We start from the raw sequence: 15,655 nt of genomic DNA on the forward strand, positions 1-15,655 counted from the left end.
TGGTGCACCAAGAGTGTCCACCTCAGGTTAACTGGGGAAGCAGACCCACTGGGCCATATTGGAAACCTAGCACAAATATCTACCTTACCAACTCAGGGAATCAGTGAAAATGCGGGGTCAAAGAATCAGATCACAAACGAAAGAAATGGAGGAAAACAAACGACTGGATATAGAATTCAAAACCACGGTTATAAGACTTTTTAAGAATATCCTAGAAAAGGCCGATAAATATAATGAGACCCTCGAAGATATGAAAAAGGACCAACTAGAAGTTAAACATACACTGACTGAAATAAAAAATATTATACAGAGACCCAGAAACAGAATAGAGGAACACAAGAATCAAGTCAAAGAATTGAAATACAAAGAAGCAAAAAATACTCAACCGAAAAAGCAAAAAGCAAAAAAAAAAATCCAAAAAGTTGAAGATAATGTAAGAAGACTCTGGGACAACTTCAAGCGTACCAACATCAGAATTATGGGGGTGCCAGAAGAAGAGAGAGAGCAAGATACTGAAAACCTATTTGAAGAAATAATGACCGGAAACTTCCCCCACCTGGTGAAAGAAATAGACTTACAAGTCCAGGAAGCCCACAGAACCCCAAACAAAAGGAATCCAAAGAGGACCACACCAAGACACATCATCATTAAAATGCCAAGAGCAAAAGACAAAGAGAGAATATTAAAAGCAGCAAGAGAAAAACAGTTAATTACCTACAAGGGAGCACCCATACGACTGTCAGCTGACTTCTCAACAGAAACTATGCAGGCCAGACGGGAGTGGCAAGAAATTTTCAATGTGATGAATAGCAAGAACCTACAACCAAGATTACTCTACCCAGCAAAGCTATCATTCAGAATTGAAGGGCAGATAAAGAGCTTCACAGATAAGAAAAAGCTGAAGGAGTTCATCACCACCAAACCAGTATTATATGAAATGCTGAAAGGTATTCTTAAAGAAGAGGAAGAAGAAAAAAGTAAAGAGAAAAATTATGAACAACAAATACATATCTATCAACAAGCGAACCTAAAAATCAAGTGAATTAAAAACCTGAGGAGCAGAATAATCTGGTGAATATAATAGAATCAGGGGCATAGAAAGGGAGTGGACTGATAATTCTCAGGGGGAAATGGGTATGGGGGGTTCATGAAGAGAATGGACAAAAATCATACACCTATGGATGAGGACAGTGGGGGGGGAGGTAAGGGCAGAAGGTGGGGTGGGAAATGGGTGGAGGGGAGCTATGGGGGGAAAAAGGAGAAATAATTGTAATAATCTGAATAAAGATTTATTTAAAAAATAAAAAATAAAAATAAAAATAAAAATAATTTAAAAATAATAAAAAAATAAAAAAGAAATTGTGAGGTAACCAGAACCCCAAGAATGCCTGAGAACGTCTTTCTTGCCATGCTAGCAGTCATCAGCTGTATGGTAATATTACCTGGGGCAAATGGGGAAGTATTTTGGACTTATGTTCCTGATCTTTCATGGGTAAGAGCCCTTACGTGGGCTGATTCCCTCGCCTAGTGTAGTCACCAATAATACCAAACACCTTGGTCATCTAGGTCAAGTTTTATTAAGGAGGAATTTCCATTAGGCTGTGGAAGGTAAATACAATTTTGGTAAGTGAAGATGAAGAGAGAGGTCTCCATGGAAAGGCATTGCCAGGAGCAAAGGTGAGGGAGCAGAACACTGGGATGCCACACAAATGTATAGATGTGTTGGCAAAGAAGAGTGAGGGCAGTGGGGTTTGGCAGCTTCTGATGAAGGTGAGGGAGGATTAGTGGTGAATATATACCTGGAAATGTAGATCAAGACCATTTGTGGTAGACAGGGGTTAAATGTTAGGCTGGGAAGTTTGGACTTCATTTTGTAGTGATTGGAGAACCAATGCAGGTTTTTGACCACAGAGATGATAAGATCATGGCTTTGCTTTAAAATGATCAATCTGGATGGGTTTTCAGAAGGAAGAAGACATTGGGTGCAAAAAGATTGGAATTTAGAAAGAACACTATTGCCTGAGTCCACACAGAGAGATACTGAGGGCCTGACCCAGAGCAGTGGCAATGAAGGTGAGAATGCAAGAGTGAAGAGTAAGAAATAAGTAGGGGAGGGGCAACATACTGAGTTCATGCATGTGCTGTTTTGATCTCTGTATCTCTGACTCTATGTCACTCTCTACCTGTACCTTCCTGCAGCTCTGACTCCCACAGATTCTGTTTCTCTCAATACCTGCCTCAGACTTTCTCTTCTTGGTGAAAACTCACACTTTGGTCAATGTCCCTTCTCAGATTATTTGCCAGCAGCTAGGAGAAGGTGTAGGACTTTTCTTCCAGAGCTTTTGTTCTAGTGAGAAAACAGTTTGCCTGGGAGCTGCTTGGAGAAAACCAGACTACAGAACCTTCTTTCGAGCCTGGCCCATTAAGCAAACTTCTCTCACGCTTATCTCCTTTGCTCCTCCAATACTAAATAGTGCCGGATTCCCCTGCTTCTCCATCTGTCTGCATGTGTCCTAGATCTCCCTGGGCAGGGATTAGGTAATTGTGCCATTCCCGTCAGCATGCCCAGGGGTCTGGCAGGGGGGAAGCTGCCGGCTGGCAGCAGTGGGCTGAGCAGGAGCCAGGGGAGCATCCACCACAGGAGTCCCTGAACAGCTTGCGGCTGTGCCTGGCCCTCTGTGGGGAGGCCATGTGCCTGCCTGCCCTGGATCTGCCTCAGTTCAGAGGCCAGCTCTCAGAGGGGAGAGAGCACAGGCTCAGACCAAGGAGGAGCACTTACCATTACCAGGCTGTCCATCAGGGTCCAACCCAATGGGAAATACGAGACCATGACCCACTTTCTTCCTGCCTCTCTGCCTCTACCTCCTCTCTCCAGACCCTAACCTTCTAGCTTGGTTATTAACATTGAATTAACCAAGGAAGAAACTCAGGCTGTAGACTTGCCAAAAATTAAATGATCCAAAAAGTGTTTCCACTTGACTTTAGAGTACATTAAAAAATATAAATACATGTGTGTACATGCATGCATGTATATGTTCACATATACCAACATGTTCAAAGAGATATACATTTAAATATATGCATGTATGTATATATATACACACAGAGAAACACACACATATATATGTGTGTGACACATATATATGTGTGTGTTTCTCTGTGTGTATATGGTATGTGTTTGTTTAAATATAGATACATTAATAGGTGTATACACATACACCTTGGTATGTGTTTGTTTAAATATAGATACATTAATAGGTGTATACACATACACACACACACCAAAAATTAGGAACATTGCTAGCATGGAGAAACAAGCTTCATATGAAATACTAGAGGCCCAGTGCATGAAATTCTTGCACTCTGGGATGTCCCCCAGCCTGGCCTGTGCCCTCTCACAGTGCGGAAACCCCGCGATCAATCACCCCAAAAAAGGTAGGCCCCACCCACCCATCCTGGGCTCCTCGATGGATTGCCCCAAAGAGGTAGGCTGGAGTCAGGGGTCCCGCCTCCACGCCGTGCATGCAGCAAAGCCCCTGCCCACCTGCGTGTGCACACAGCCCCTCCCACCCGTGCGCACCTGCTGCACATGCAGCCTCCTGGTGATCGCTCGTTGCGGCATGAGTGCGTCACGGCGTGAGGGCGTGACAACCACATAGGCTTTTATTAATAGGATTTTTCATCAATAATCCACAACATGGGTAATTAATATGAATAACTGAGAATGAACATGCTATATTTGCAACAAGTAAATAATATAGTCAATGGCTCCCTATTCTTTCCCACTTGGGCAGGGTGGAGGGCGATGGCATATTTCTAGGAATAACACAGTTTCTCAATTTGGTCTTTGATGAGTTTATTTTAGCTCAGTGTAGATTATGGGTCCTTCAGTTGCCAAACATGTTGCAGTCATTGTCTCTATAATAAATTCATTGCCTAGAAAACTGTCTTCCATGTTGACAACAAATTGAAAGCACCTACTTCTTCAAGATAGCTTAACTAGTAATTATAAAACCCTGCAAGATGCCCCAGCACCACCTTGATTTGAATGACTTATTAGTCCTTTTTTTTAACCTATTAGATTTTACTCAAGCATTATTCACTCTTCTTTTTTTTCTAAAATATGTGTGTCATTCAAAGAAAATGGGCATTGGCTGCTCATGGAACTATAGAAATATTAAAATTATAAAAAAATCCTGATGCCTAATGGCACAGTCAGCTCACTTGTTTTACTTTGTTTTTATTGTTGACACTATTACAGATGTCCCCACCCCCACCCCCCTTTGCCTACCTTCACCCAGTCCCCTCTCCACCTCCCTCTGTTGTTTGTCTATGTGTTATGCATATATGTTCTTTGACTAATCACTTCACCTTCTTCCATCTAGTCCTCCCCTCTCCCACCTCTCTGACAACTGTCTGGCTGTGCCATGTATCCATGCTTGTGTTTCTATTTTGTTGGTCAGTTTATTTTGTTCATTAGATTCCACATGTAAGTGAGATCATATGATATTTGTCTTTCTCTGACTGACTGGTTTATTTCACTTAGCATAATAATCTCCAAATCCATTCACGCTGTTGCAAAGGTAAGATTTCCTTCTTTTTTTATGGCCATGTAGTATCCCACATAAGCATCTCATTTTAGAGATGATAAAACAGACAGAGACATTACATGACTTGACATGTTCTCATATTTATTTACACACATTTGCGTAAGTGTCTACAATATCTGAAACCTCCTTCAATAGCTTATTTTGAATATTGATTCAATATTGAAAATTTGACTTTGCAACTTATACCTGGTGTGTATATCCAACAAACAGCAATTTCCTCTTCCTTTCCTTGAGTCTTTAGCTATTGTTTTCTAAAATTTTCTTCAGTTCACATTTAGTGTGTTAATCTACTTACTTACACACATACAAGGTATTGACGGAACACTTTTATTTTCATGTGTAGTATGACAGCCATGATAGGATTCCTTTGATTTTTATAATCAACTATCTCCCTGGTTACTATGCATCTGCACCTAACCTTGACCACAATTTTTTTTGCTTTATTTAATATTTGTAGTAATTAATTTTAGCAAAGCAAAAATTAATTGAAGGGTTAATTAATATAACCGAGGTTATTTAACCAGTAACTTATCTAGAATTGTCAGAATAATCTATTAACATCATCTAGAAAATGTGTTCTACTTAATCACAAATAAAGTAGGACTTTACTTATCTAAAACAAATAAAATAGCATTATAATCAGATAATCGCTGACAACTTCTAGCTAATTGCTTGACCTAGCTAATCTTGAGTATCAGTTTCCTCCTCTGTCAAATGGTATCCATACTTGAAATACTTGTCTCATATTTCTATCAATATTGAATAATAACTGTATAAAATGCTTTATTAACTTATAATCTGCCTGACTATAAACCTACAAAGCATGGTTATATATTCATTTCCACATTCCCAGCTCTTGGCTCAGGGCCTGGCCCATGGGAAATGCTCAATAATTATTTGTAAAATGGAATTGAAATGAACTCTATAGTACCATACATTTGGGAGATGATAATATTCTTTTTCTACATAGTCTTAGGCCAGATGACAGCAAAAAGCTACTGCAGGGCTCCTTTCAGCTCTCTACCAATTTCTAAAAAAATAAGAATACAGTGTTTCCTATTTCCCAAATTCAGGAAATTTGAGGAGTTCTGTTTAAAGTGTTGCTGCGATGCATTAGAAAATAGCATATTCTGATGTTTGGTGTGCTGGTCAAAAGACTCTGATTTTGATGTTGGCTCAGTCAATGATTTACTAAATAAATTCAAAGGATCTGCTCTGCTCTTTTGTTCTCCATTTCCTCATCTGTTCCCATCTACTCCCAATAATAACAATAATAATGGTAAATTGTCTCAATGCCAGAATCTGAGATAACTCTTCCCTGGCATTATCATCCCTTTTAAAAATATATTTTTATTAATTTCAGAGAGGAAGGCAGAGGGAGAGAGAAACATCAATGATGGGAGACAATCACTGATTGGCTACTTCCTGCATGCCCGGAATCAAACGCAGGACCCTTTCATCTGCAGGCCAACACTCTATCCATTGAGCCAAGCCAGCTAGGGCTATCATCCCTTTTAATTCTCCTGTCAACTCCATGGATTTGGTGGAATTTTTATGCCCTTTTTATACAGAAGAAAACTGAAACATAGAGATATGCAAGGACTGCTCAGTCAGTTAGCTTCCAACCCAAGTCTGTCTGACTCAACCCTCTTAACTAAAAAACTTCCTCAACCTGATGCCGTCACCATCAAAACTCCCCCATACATATATTGGAGGCAAAGAGAAAAGTTAACATGAATGTAATCAAAGAATAATAGATAGTAACATGAATGGTAATAATTACCACCTTTAGATGTATTATCTCCATTAATTAATTATAATAATCTTATGAGGAAACTATTGCTATTATTGCCATTTTAAATTTGGGGGAACTGAGGCTTTTCAGGGTTAATCAATTTAGCAAAGGTTATTTAACCATGAAATTACATAACTAAAATATCATTTATTTGATGTCCTGAAGCCAATGATTGTAATTAAAGCACCAAGCTATAATCCAAAGTTTTATAAATAGGAAAAAATAATCTTGATGATAGGATGCTCTTATATTAGTAAAAAAAAAATATTTTCATGACTATAGTTCCCTGTTAAAACTTTTTTTTCAAAATTCTAAAGATATGTGAGATGACAGCAGTGAAAGGGAGCCAAGCCTTCTGAAAGATGGACACTTGCAAGCAGCAAAATACTGGTCTGTGACCTGGCCTATATCCATGCAGTCTACCTAGGCAACACACAATAGAATGTTGAGATTTTGCCAAGAGTCTTCTCTCAGATTCGTGTGGGCAGCCTGGATCATGAAGGCAACAGGGTCATATGTAAAGGACAATTTGAAGGGTGTCAAAAAGTATTTCCACTTCCACCAGCTCCGGCCTTTTGCAGATATGACATCATATGTACCTACCAGGCAAACAACCACTGAGAATCATTTTAAACCTTTTGAATAAACCAATTATTTCAAATCCTGCCTCCATCATTTACTAACAACCTGAGCTTGAACAGGTTGCTCTACACCTTAACTTCCCAATTTGTAAAATGAGAATAATAACAGTCTCCTTTATAGGGATGGTTTTAGGATTGAATGAATGAATACACATAAATCACATGTGACAGTTCAGAGTATCCAACAAATGCTAGATCTAATTGTTTTATCTGTCAGTTTATCTTTATCCCTTTAGAATATCCTTTGCAAAGTAAAGATTCCCTTAAGTGTCAAATGACATGTGCACATGATTATTCATTCAGTATTATCAATAACTGGAAAAATCTAAATTATATAACTTAATTTCATAAATTATGGTATTTTAACATGGAATGCTAACCAGCTATAATAGTTATGTAACTTTTTAAGACATATGAAAATATGGCCAAGATATGGGTTGAAATAAATAAAAATATGCAGGACTGTGTTATATTATACTACCATTGATTGAAGGAAAAAGGAGAGGGTAATGTAACTTAATATTTATACCTAATATTTGTACCTAATATTTTCATATATGCATAAAAGTTCTCTGGAAACTAATAAGCTAAAAGTTAAAACGTAGTTTCTAGTTGGAAAGTGGGTACTGGGCAGATGGAGGATGGGGATGGGAGAATGGTTCATTCTGTATTTTTTGTGTCTTAAATATTTTAAACCAAATCTCTCTCTTGATTAAGCAACTGTTTTATTAAACTTTATTTTATATCAACTGCATTGTTATTTCTTTATCATCAGCATTTTATGCATGTAAAAAGGGACCCTGGAAAGTTTTAGCTGAAGAAAACTGAAAGAAAATTATCAAGAGAAGAGATGTTAAGAAGCAGTTGTACTTTAAACAATAAAAAAGGGAAAAAAAGAATAAATGGAATCAAATGACCAAAAAAAAGAAGCAGTTGTCAAAAAACATACTTCATAATTTTTTAAAAGTTAGTATGATCACCTAAATTTTGGATGATATTCTCTCTTTCTGTGATCCACCTGTCTGTGGTTTGATGGCTTGGATTGCCCATAGCTCTAGATTTCTTTAAAGGAGAAGATGTGTTTTTCTCAACTGCAGATTGTATAGTTGATTGTTTGAGTGGCAGAAATTGGTCCTTCTAGGCTTCTAGCTACCTAACCTTTCAAATCTTCTGGCAAGATCAGTTAAAATATGGGATGTGCATATTCTCTTGACAGGCCAGCCTGTGCTCCGCTGGCTGCTCACAGAACTCAGAAACCAAGAAATAGAAGACAGTGAAGAAAAACTTTGATGACTGACAACACAACACAATGTCTAGTAAGACTCACAAGCTTTATTTCTGCTAGAAAAAAAGGAAGGGAAAACATTCTCTCTTTTTTTTTTTTTTTTTTTACAAAAATTTTAAACAATTACTTTGCTTTATCTGAATGAGACCACCCTGGGTTGGAGAGTAGGCTCTTCACAACCATACTACATTTCCAAATTTTCATTCAATTATGAAGTCCCTCTGAACAATTGCAGGGACATCCGGTTCATTAGAACCATACACCCCAAAGCACAAACAACTGATTCACCAAAAATAACTGGCTCGTCATAGAGTGAAGAAAAAAATCTAAAAATATCAACTTGCATAGCCATTCAAATTATTGCTGCTTTTTATTTAAAAAAAAAAATCACTGCAAGTAATTCTGCACTAACTTCCTCCGTTTTCTCTCATCCCAGACTCAGGAATTCCCAGCAAAGTTATGAGCTACCTTCCAAATGAAGCCTTAGGGAGATTTTGCAAGCACATGTATGGAACCTAAGGAATTTGCATGAAAGGAAGGGAGAAATAAATAAAATAAATAATATCTAATAAATAACTCAGACAACATTGATTATCTACAGATTTAAATGCCATAAAATTCCAGCTTCAAGGATCGATCCCCCACTACCTCTTACAAAGATAAGTGCCAATACAGACTCAAAACACATAGAATGGCTTTGGATGTGTTCAAGTGGATTTACCAATCAAGCATGTAAATTCCAGCAGGGTTGATGCTGCAAGCAAAATGGAAAGAAAATAACTTAGACTTCAAGGAGATAATAAATAAGAGGGTACAAAAGGCAAGACACACAGGTAGTTTGGCATGTTTTAGGGGATGGCTAAGCTGTAGAAAATGACATACTAGTCTGCCTTACCACTTTTATTCTTTGGCCCTAATTGTGTACCATACACCCTAAGCATATCCTCTCTGGCAGAAAAAAGAAAGCGATCTGCTTTTGGTTTATTTTAAATAATTTTCCTGGCAGATTGACCAGGACAGTAACATTTCTCAGATCACATTTCTCTGAAAAAAAAAATTGACAAAATAGTGCTGATATAAAGGAAAAAGGAGTTATACGAAGAAAAATAAATATCCTGTGAATTGGGATAAACTTGTGATGAAGACATAGATTGGTGAAAGCATTCCCTGACCTTGGATTTAATGTCTGCATCCTTAAGTCTGATTACTCTAAATGTTATTTACAATATGTAATAATATATTTTACTTTAGAAGTGAGGGAGAGGTAACAATTAGTGTGGGAGGAGACACCAAATTATATATATGTTGGAAAAATTCAAGTTTGGTCAATAAATTGATTGGTGCTTGTGCTTCTAGAAAATATGATATTGATGTGGACAGAGGTTAGTGATTTTAAACATGTTTTCTTTAACAAACAAACAAAAACAACTCATCTTGCAAAAAAAAAAAAATCTAGTGGTTTCCCTATGGGCAGATGTGGTCTAAAGAGAGTCTGAGAACTATTATATAGCTATAGTTAGTATAACCAATAGCCAATTTATTTCTCTTGAATGTGACCTGTGTTATTAGCTTATTCCAATAACAGGCCCTGAGCTTCATCAGAATTTCCAGAGCCCTCTGGTACAGATGCCATGAAATGGTCTAGATGACTTCTCTAAGTCCCATGTGTCATAGGAATCTGAGGTTTCAGTGACTCTATTGCCCTATCTCTAGTACTAATAAAAATGCTTTTGGAATGTTATCAAGCATCAAGGAAGTTATGTTCAGCTTTCAACCCAACAAGAACATGCTTTGTTATTCACGGTGACAACCAACTTAGAATTTTAGCCTCTGTAGGCCATTTCTAGATGCAAAGAAGTCAAATCATTAATTCCCCAAGAGTTATGCACCTGGTGCTCCTTTGGCAACTCCATTTGATCATTGACATATAGTGTCCATTTCCTACCATTCCTCTGTCCTTTTAGTTTCAAGAAGTTTATAAAAGTGTTCACCAAAGTTAAAGAATTTCAGAACTGCCAAGGACTTTAGAAATCATCTAGATTTAGAACAATTTCCTGATTTTACCAGTAAGTAAAAAGAGTCCAGAAATGGAAAATGAATTGGCATAGATCATTCAATAAGTTATTGGCCCCACCAGAATAGGACCTAGGGCTTCTGTTCTATTTCCACATGATTGTAAACAACCAAATAATTTCTCTTGAGGACCTTAAATAAAGAAATCAATACATTTTGAGAAGTTGATGAGAATAGAGAGTGACAGATGTAGGAGGGCCTAAATGGACTGGCACTAATGTATTTTATATGTACTAACGGGTTCCTTTAAGGTTATTGAATCTTCAGGCTCAACCGTTTGAGTTATGGAAAGCATCTCCACATCACCCTCTGAAATTCTGATCTTACTGCTCTACTCAGTGAAGATTGTATTGAGTTGAGCCCCAATGCCATGGTGGGGGTAGGAGTCATAGGACATATCTATGGGAATATCATAGCGAAGGGTACCAGCCTGAAAGGGAGTTGCATGCACATGCCCTGAGCTGAGACTTGCAGAGGGGTAATGTGGCATGAAGCTGTAGGATTTATCCAGATCAGGGGAGCCATCTTGCTTCAAGGAGAAGTTCCCACTGATACTCAGGGGTGGAGTGAGTGGGCCCTCATAAGGTGGTGTACTGCAGTCAGGTGGATGACTCCCAAAGGATGATTCTCCCAAACTCTTGAACACTGGGGGTTTGAGATTAATAAGATGTGTTTCCATATGGCCATAAGGAGGGCTGGGGAGCCCAGGAGACTGGTAGTTGAAGTTGTGGACAGAAATGGCAGAGTCACAAATAGGAGATTTCTCTTCATGCTTCTCCAGAAGAACAGACTGAGGACCCAGTTGGAGGCATCCAGCCACCAGATTGCTTGTGGGCTGAGAGAGCCCTCTACAGAGCATCTCCACAAAACCCTTCCCTTCCAGTGTTTGGCCAGTTTCCAGGACCTCAGACAAAGCCCAAATATAGTTCCTAGCCAGTCTGAGAGTTTCTATCTTGGAAAGCTTTTGGGTCTTAGAGTAACATGGCATGACTCTCCTCAGGTTGTCCAGGGCATCATTCAGGCCATGCATCCGGGTCCTTTCTCTAGCATTGGCCTTGACTCTTCGAGCCTTGAACCTCTCCAGGCGAGCTTTTGTCATCTTCTTTTTCTTGGGACCTCTTCTCTTAGGCTTCTCCCCATCCTCTTCCTCCTCTTCTTCTTCCTCAATACTGTCATGCTCTTCAGCTAAGCTTCCAAGCATCCCATAAGCAGCTGGTCTTCTCTCTTCCTCCTTCATCTCATTCTGAGAACCCAGACCTTTGTCCATCCAAGATGGTGTGTTGACCAACTCTGTCATCTCCTTGGGTTTCACATATGTTTTTGCCATTTCTAGATTCTGGAAGAGAAAACAGGAAAGTTTAGTACCTCTGGATATTTTATTTTATTTAAAACTAAACATGTTTTTATACCTTGGATATAAAGAACCCTATTAGTACTGGGATTCAACTTACAATGATCTAGTCCATTGATTCTAAATAACTAATATAAGACTCAAATAAATGCCCAGGACACTCATTTCCCTGTGGCATAATAAGAAAATAAACTATAGAAAAAGGAAATTGACTTGATTATTTATTATAGTGTCAATGTCTAAGTCTTTTTATTCTCAGGATTTTTATCTCGTGGATATTTTAGGCAAAAATAACTGGTAAACCAATCAAAGAATATTTTTTTCTTCCCAGAATTCAGCTCATAAAGGGAAATAGATACAGTAGGCATATAAATTATTGTCCAAATAGAGAAACTTCTGTAAGTGAAAAAAGGATGCTAAAGTAATTATAAGTATTTAATGTGTACATAATAATTATAATTATTGCAAATTTTTAAAAGCATATCAAACAATAAAGTAAGCAAACTGTTGCATATTTACACCATAAGATGAATGAAAAACTATGGTGAGATTATTCAGACTACTTTGTATGAATATATAATAGTCACATATCCTCTATTTAGAGACATAACACATATCTCTAGCCTGTAACATCCCAATTATTTCCTCTGATTCTGCCAGCTGTTCTTTCAAGCATCTCCTAGGAGAGAGCCATGCTACAACTGGCTAGTATGCCACATGACCATGTAATAATTCTCTCCCCATCACCAGAAGAGCACTTTGTTTTTCAGCAAGCATGTTATGGTCCATCTAGTATTAGTGGTATTAGAGGTGTTAGTGGCATGGTGTAGAAGGATCAGGGAAATTTTCCAATATGCTAAAGTGAGAACTCTTCCCATTGCACATGCATTGCACGCCATCAGAAAAGGATATTGCAGCAGCTAGAATTACAAACCAGAGTTCTACCAAACATATTTAAGATTATTTTTAATGCAACCACTATAATAATAGTTCATTAAAAATGAAAAATCTAGAACAAATGCTAAATTTAACAGAACATAGTTACTGAAAACATGAGGCATATTTCAGACAAACACAGAAATAGCCTGACTGCTTTAATTCACTTAACAGATACTGCTTAATCAGAATTTTCTATGAAAAATTTACAAATTGAACACATTTGTAAACCAGAAAAGACTGGTGGTTTAGTAAACATTTTATATTCAGCTCTGGAAAAATCTGGATTATTTTGAGATTTGTTGAGCAATTTCTGGGTGTATAATTTACCACATAAAAGTCTCTGATAAGCTCCATTGGGTCACCCCAGTTTACCTGCCAGTCTTTGAAATATTAAACTCTGAATCACCTTCATATATCAGAAAGAGAAGAGCATAATAAATGTTTTTTATCTTTGAAGCTTGAGCCTCAAATCAATGAATGCAGGGATTAGTACATAGCTTTTAAAAATATAAATATATGATTTGATTTGTTTCTGGTAATCTGAGCTTGTTTTCCTTGTAACCTCATTTACCTCCTATAAATAATTAATGTCACTGCATAGCAAAAACAGCCTAGGTTTCATGTTAATCAGCACGGAAATCATGTCAGCTTGACTTACTCACTTAATAAGGCTTTCTGAGTAAGCAGCTTTATTGAAAACACACGTTGGGACCTATTGGTCAACTGGCTGCCCAGGCCAAGTAAGAAAATCCCACTTTTAATATGGATAATAGAGCTTGTGTGCTGAGCTGCACTTCTAACTCGGGCAGCTACCCAGAGAGAGGATGAAGGATCTAATTAACTTTCTGTTAAAGTAACACAGACCTTTCAATGGCAGGTGCACTCTGAGGTCAGTGAGGATGGAGTGGGCTTGGGAAGCCTAATGTTCCACATGTAATTATAATTACATTTGCATAGCCTTTTAGCAAACCTTTGAGGGAAATAGGAATTACTATGCTTATTTTATAGTCAACGTCACTGTGGTCAGGTAGATTCAGTGATGGCAATGCAAAGACATAGAGCTGGTAGAGTCGGACATAAAACCAGTTCTGGTTCCAAAACATACGTTTTATGTTTTTGTTTCTTTTTCCACCACAACTACAGGAAAGAAGAAAGGTACTTTGACTTCAGCTGTGGATCAGGAGAGCTAAGTCACCAGCAAGTAGCCATCAACCAACCGGAGGCTAATTTAGGTGTTCTCTACAGTGCCTTTCAGCTCCCATATTCCAGGATTCCTTCCTCTTCCAAAATTTTTTCTTGCTGCTTTCATCCATTTATTCCCCCTCCTTCTCTTACTCTTGGCTTCCTTTTTCTCTTCCTTCTCTTTCTCTCATGTCTTCTTCATCATTGCCATTACCACTGAGACATACTTACATGCATGGAGAGGTGAGAAAGAAGGAAGAGAAGAAAGATGCAAGAGAGGAGAGTCTACTGGATTGCCCCTGAAACCGAACCCCATCCTAGCCTCTGGATTTGACCTTTGTTATCATCCTCACTTCCTTGCCTCTGTACTCTAGGCAAATTCTGTCAATCCTCACCCCCATCAAGTAGTGGAGCCAGGAGAAGAGAGGAGACTACCTTTTGCCTTTAACCATAAGTTGATGGTTTCTGTAAGAGTCAAAGAACTGCTCTCAAGTCAGATTGTCAGCAGGTATGACAGAAAAGAACCCACTGACTTTAGCTAAACAACTAAAAGGGCAACCAAGTTTCATCTTTGTTCTCTTACTAATCATGGGAAAGATATAGATGACTCCAGTTTAACTTTATCTTTTCCCATAGGTACTGGTCCATTAGCTCTAAGAGAACCCCATGTGTACATAGTGTAGTTTCAAATGCATGGAAGCTGGAAAAGCACATACTCTAGTCCCAGCTCTTCTAATTCCTGGTTATTGATCTCAAACACATTGTATAAGCTCTGATCTTCTATTTCCTCTTTAATAAAATGGGGATAAGATATATTTTGTATTATTCTTGATAACAAATAAAAATATGAAAAAGAATTTTGTAAACTTTAAATGCTATAAAAACATCCTATCTAATAAAAGAATAATATGCAAATTGCTGTCACTCCAACACACAGATGGCTGCCCCCATGAGGTCAAAGATGGCTGCCCCATGTGGACACAAGATGGCTGCCACAAGATGGCCAGCAGGGGAGGGCAGTTGGAGGCGATCAAGCCTGAAGGGAAGGGCAGTTGGGGGGGACCCAGGCCTGCAGGGGAGGGCAGTTGGGGGGGACCAGGTCTGCAGGGGAAAGCAGTTAGGGGCAATGAGGCTGGCAGGGGAGGGCAGTTGCAGGGGGGGGGGGGGACCAGGCCGGCAGGGGAGGGCAGTTAGGGGTGACCAGGCTGGCAGGTGAGGGCAGTTAGGGATGACCAGGCTGGCAGTGGAGGGCAGTTAGGGGCAATCGGGCTGTCAGGGGAGCAGTTAGGCATCAATCAGACTGGCAGGGGAGTGGTTAGGGTGTGATCAGGCTGGCAGGCAGAAGGGGTTAGGGGCAATCAGGAAGGCAGGCAGGCAAGCAGTTGGGAGCCAGCAGTCCTGGATTGTGAGAAGGATGTCCGACGCCCATTTAGGCCCGATCCTACTCGGATTGGGCCTAAACGAGCAGTTGGACATCCCTCAAGGGGTCTCAGATTGGAGAGGGTGCAGGCTGGGCTGAGGGACACACACCCCCATGCACAAATTTGGTGCACCGGGCCTCTAGTTATCATTATATTTATCTTGTGCTTATTCTTGGGTTTTCTTATTTAATCCATTCACATATATTTGCTTATTCAAAAATAAAAATGGTTTCTCAGAGGTGAATAGGAAAAGCAGAGTGTATTAACTACTGTGCTTCTTCTGATTGGCTCAAAAGATTATCTGACAACAGCCCAATACCCTGTCTTTTGCCCAATGTGACTGGACAGCACAGCTTCT

The 15,655-nt window shown here is 38.9% G+C and overlaps 1 protein-coding gene across 1 annotated transcript; it reads right to left on the minus strand.

Annotated features, from left to right (window-relative positions):
- Positions 1-10,735: 10,735 nt before the first annotated feature.
- NEUROD4 (neuronal differentiation 4) lies at positions 10,736-11,734 on the minus strand (the record flags this gene model as incomplete). The annotated part of the gene is made up of 1 exon (XM_080661062.1): positions 10,736-11,734. Exon 1 carries the CDS (start codon positions 11,729-11,731, stop codon positions 10,736-10,738), a length of 996 nt encoding a protein of 331 aa, XP_080517188.1. The 5' UTR covers positions 11,732-11,734.
- Positions 11,735-15,655: the final 3,921 nt, after the last annotated feature.

This window comes from Plecotus auritus (genome assembly GCF_963455305.1).
Source record: "Plecotus auritus genome assembly, chromosome: 3".
NCBI classification, from domain to species: Eukaryota; Metazoa; Chordata; class Mammalia; order Chiroptera; family Vespertilionidae; genus Plecotus; species Plecotus auritus.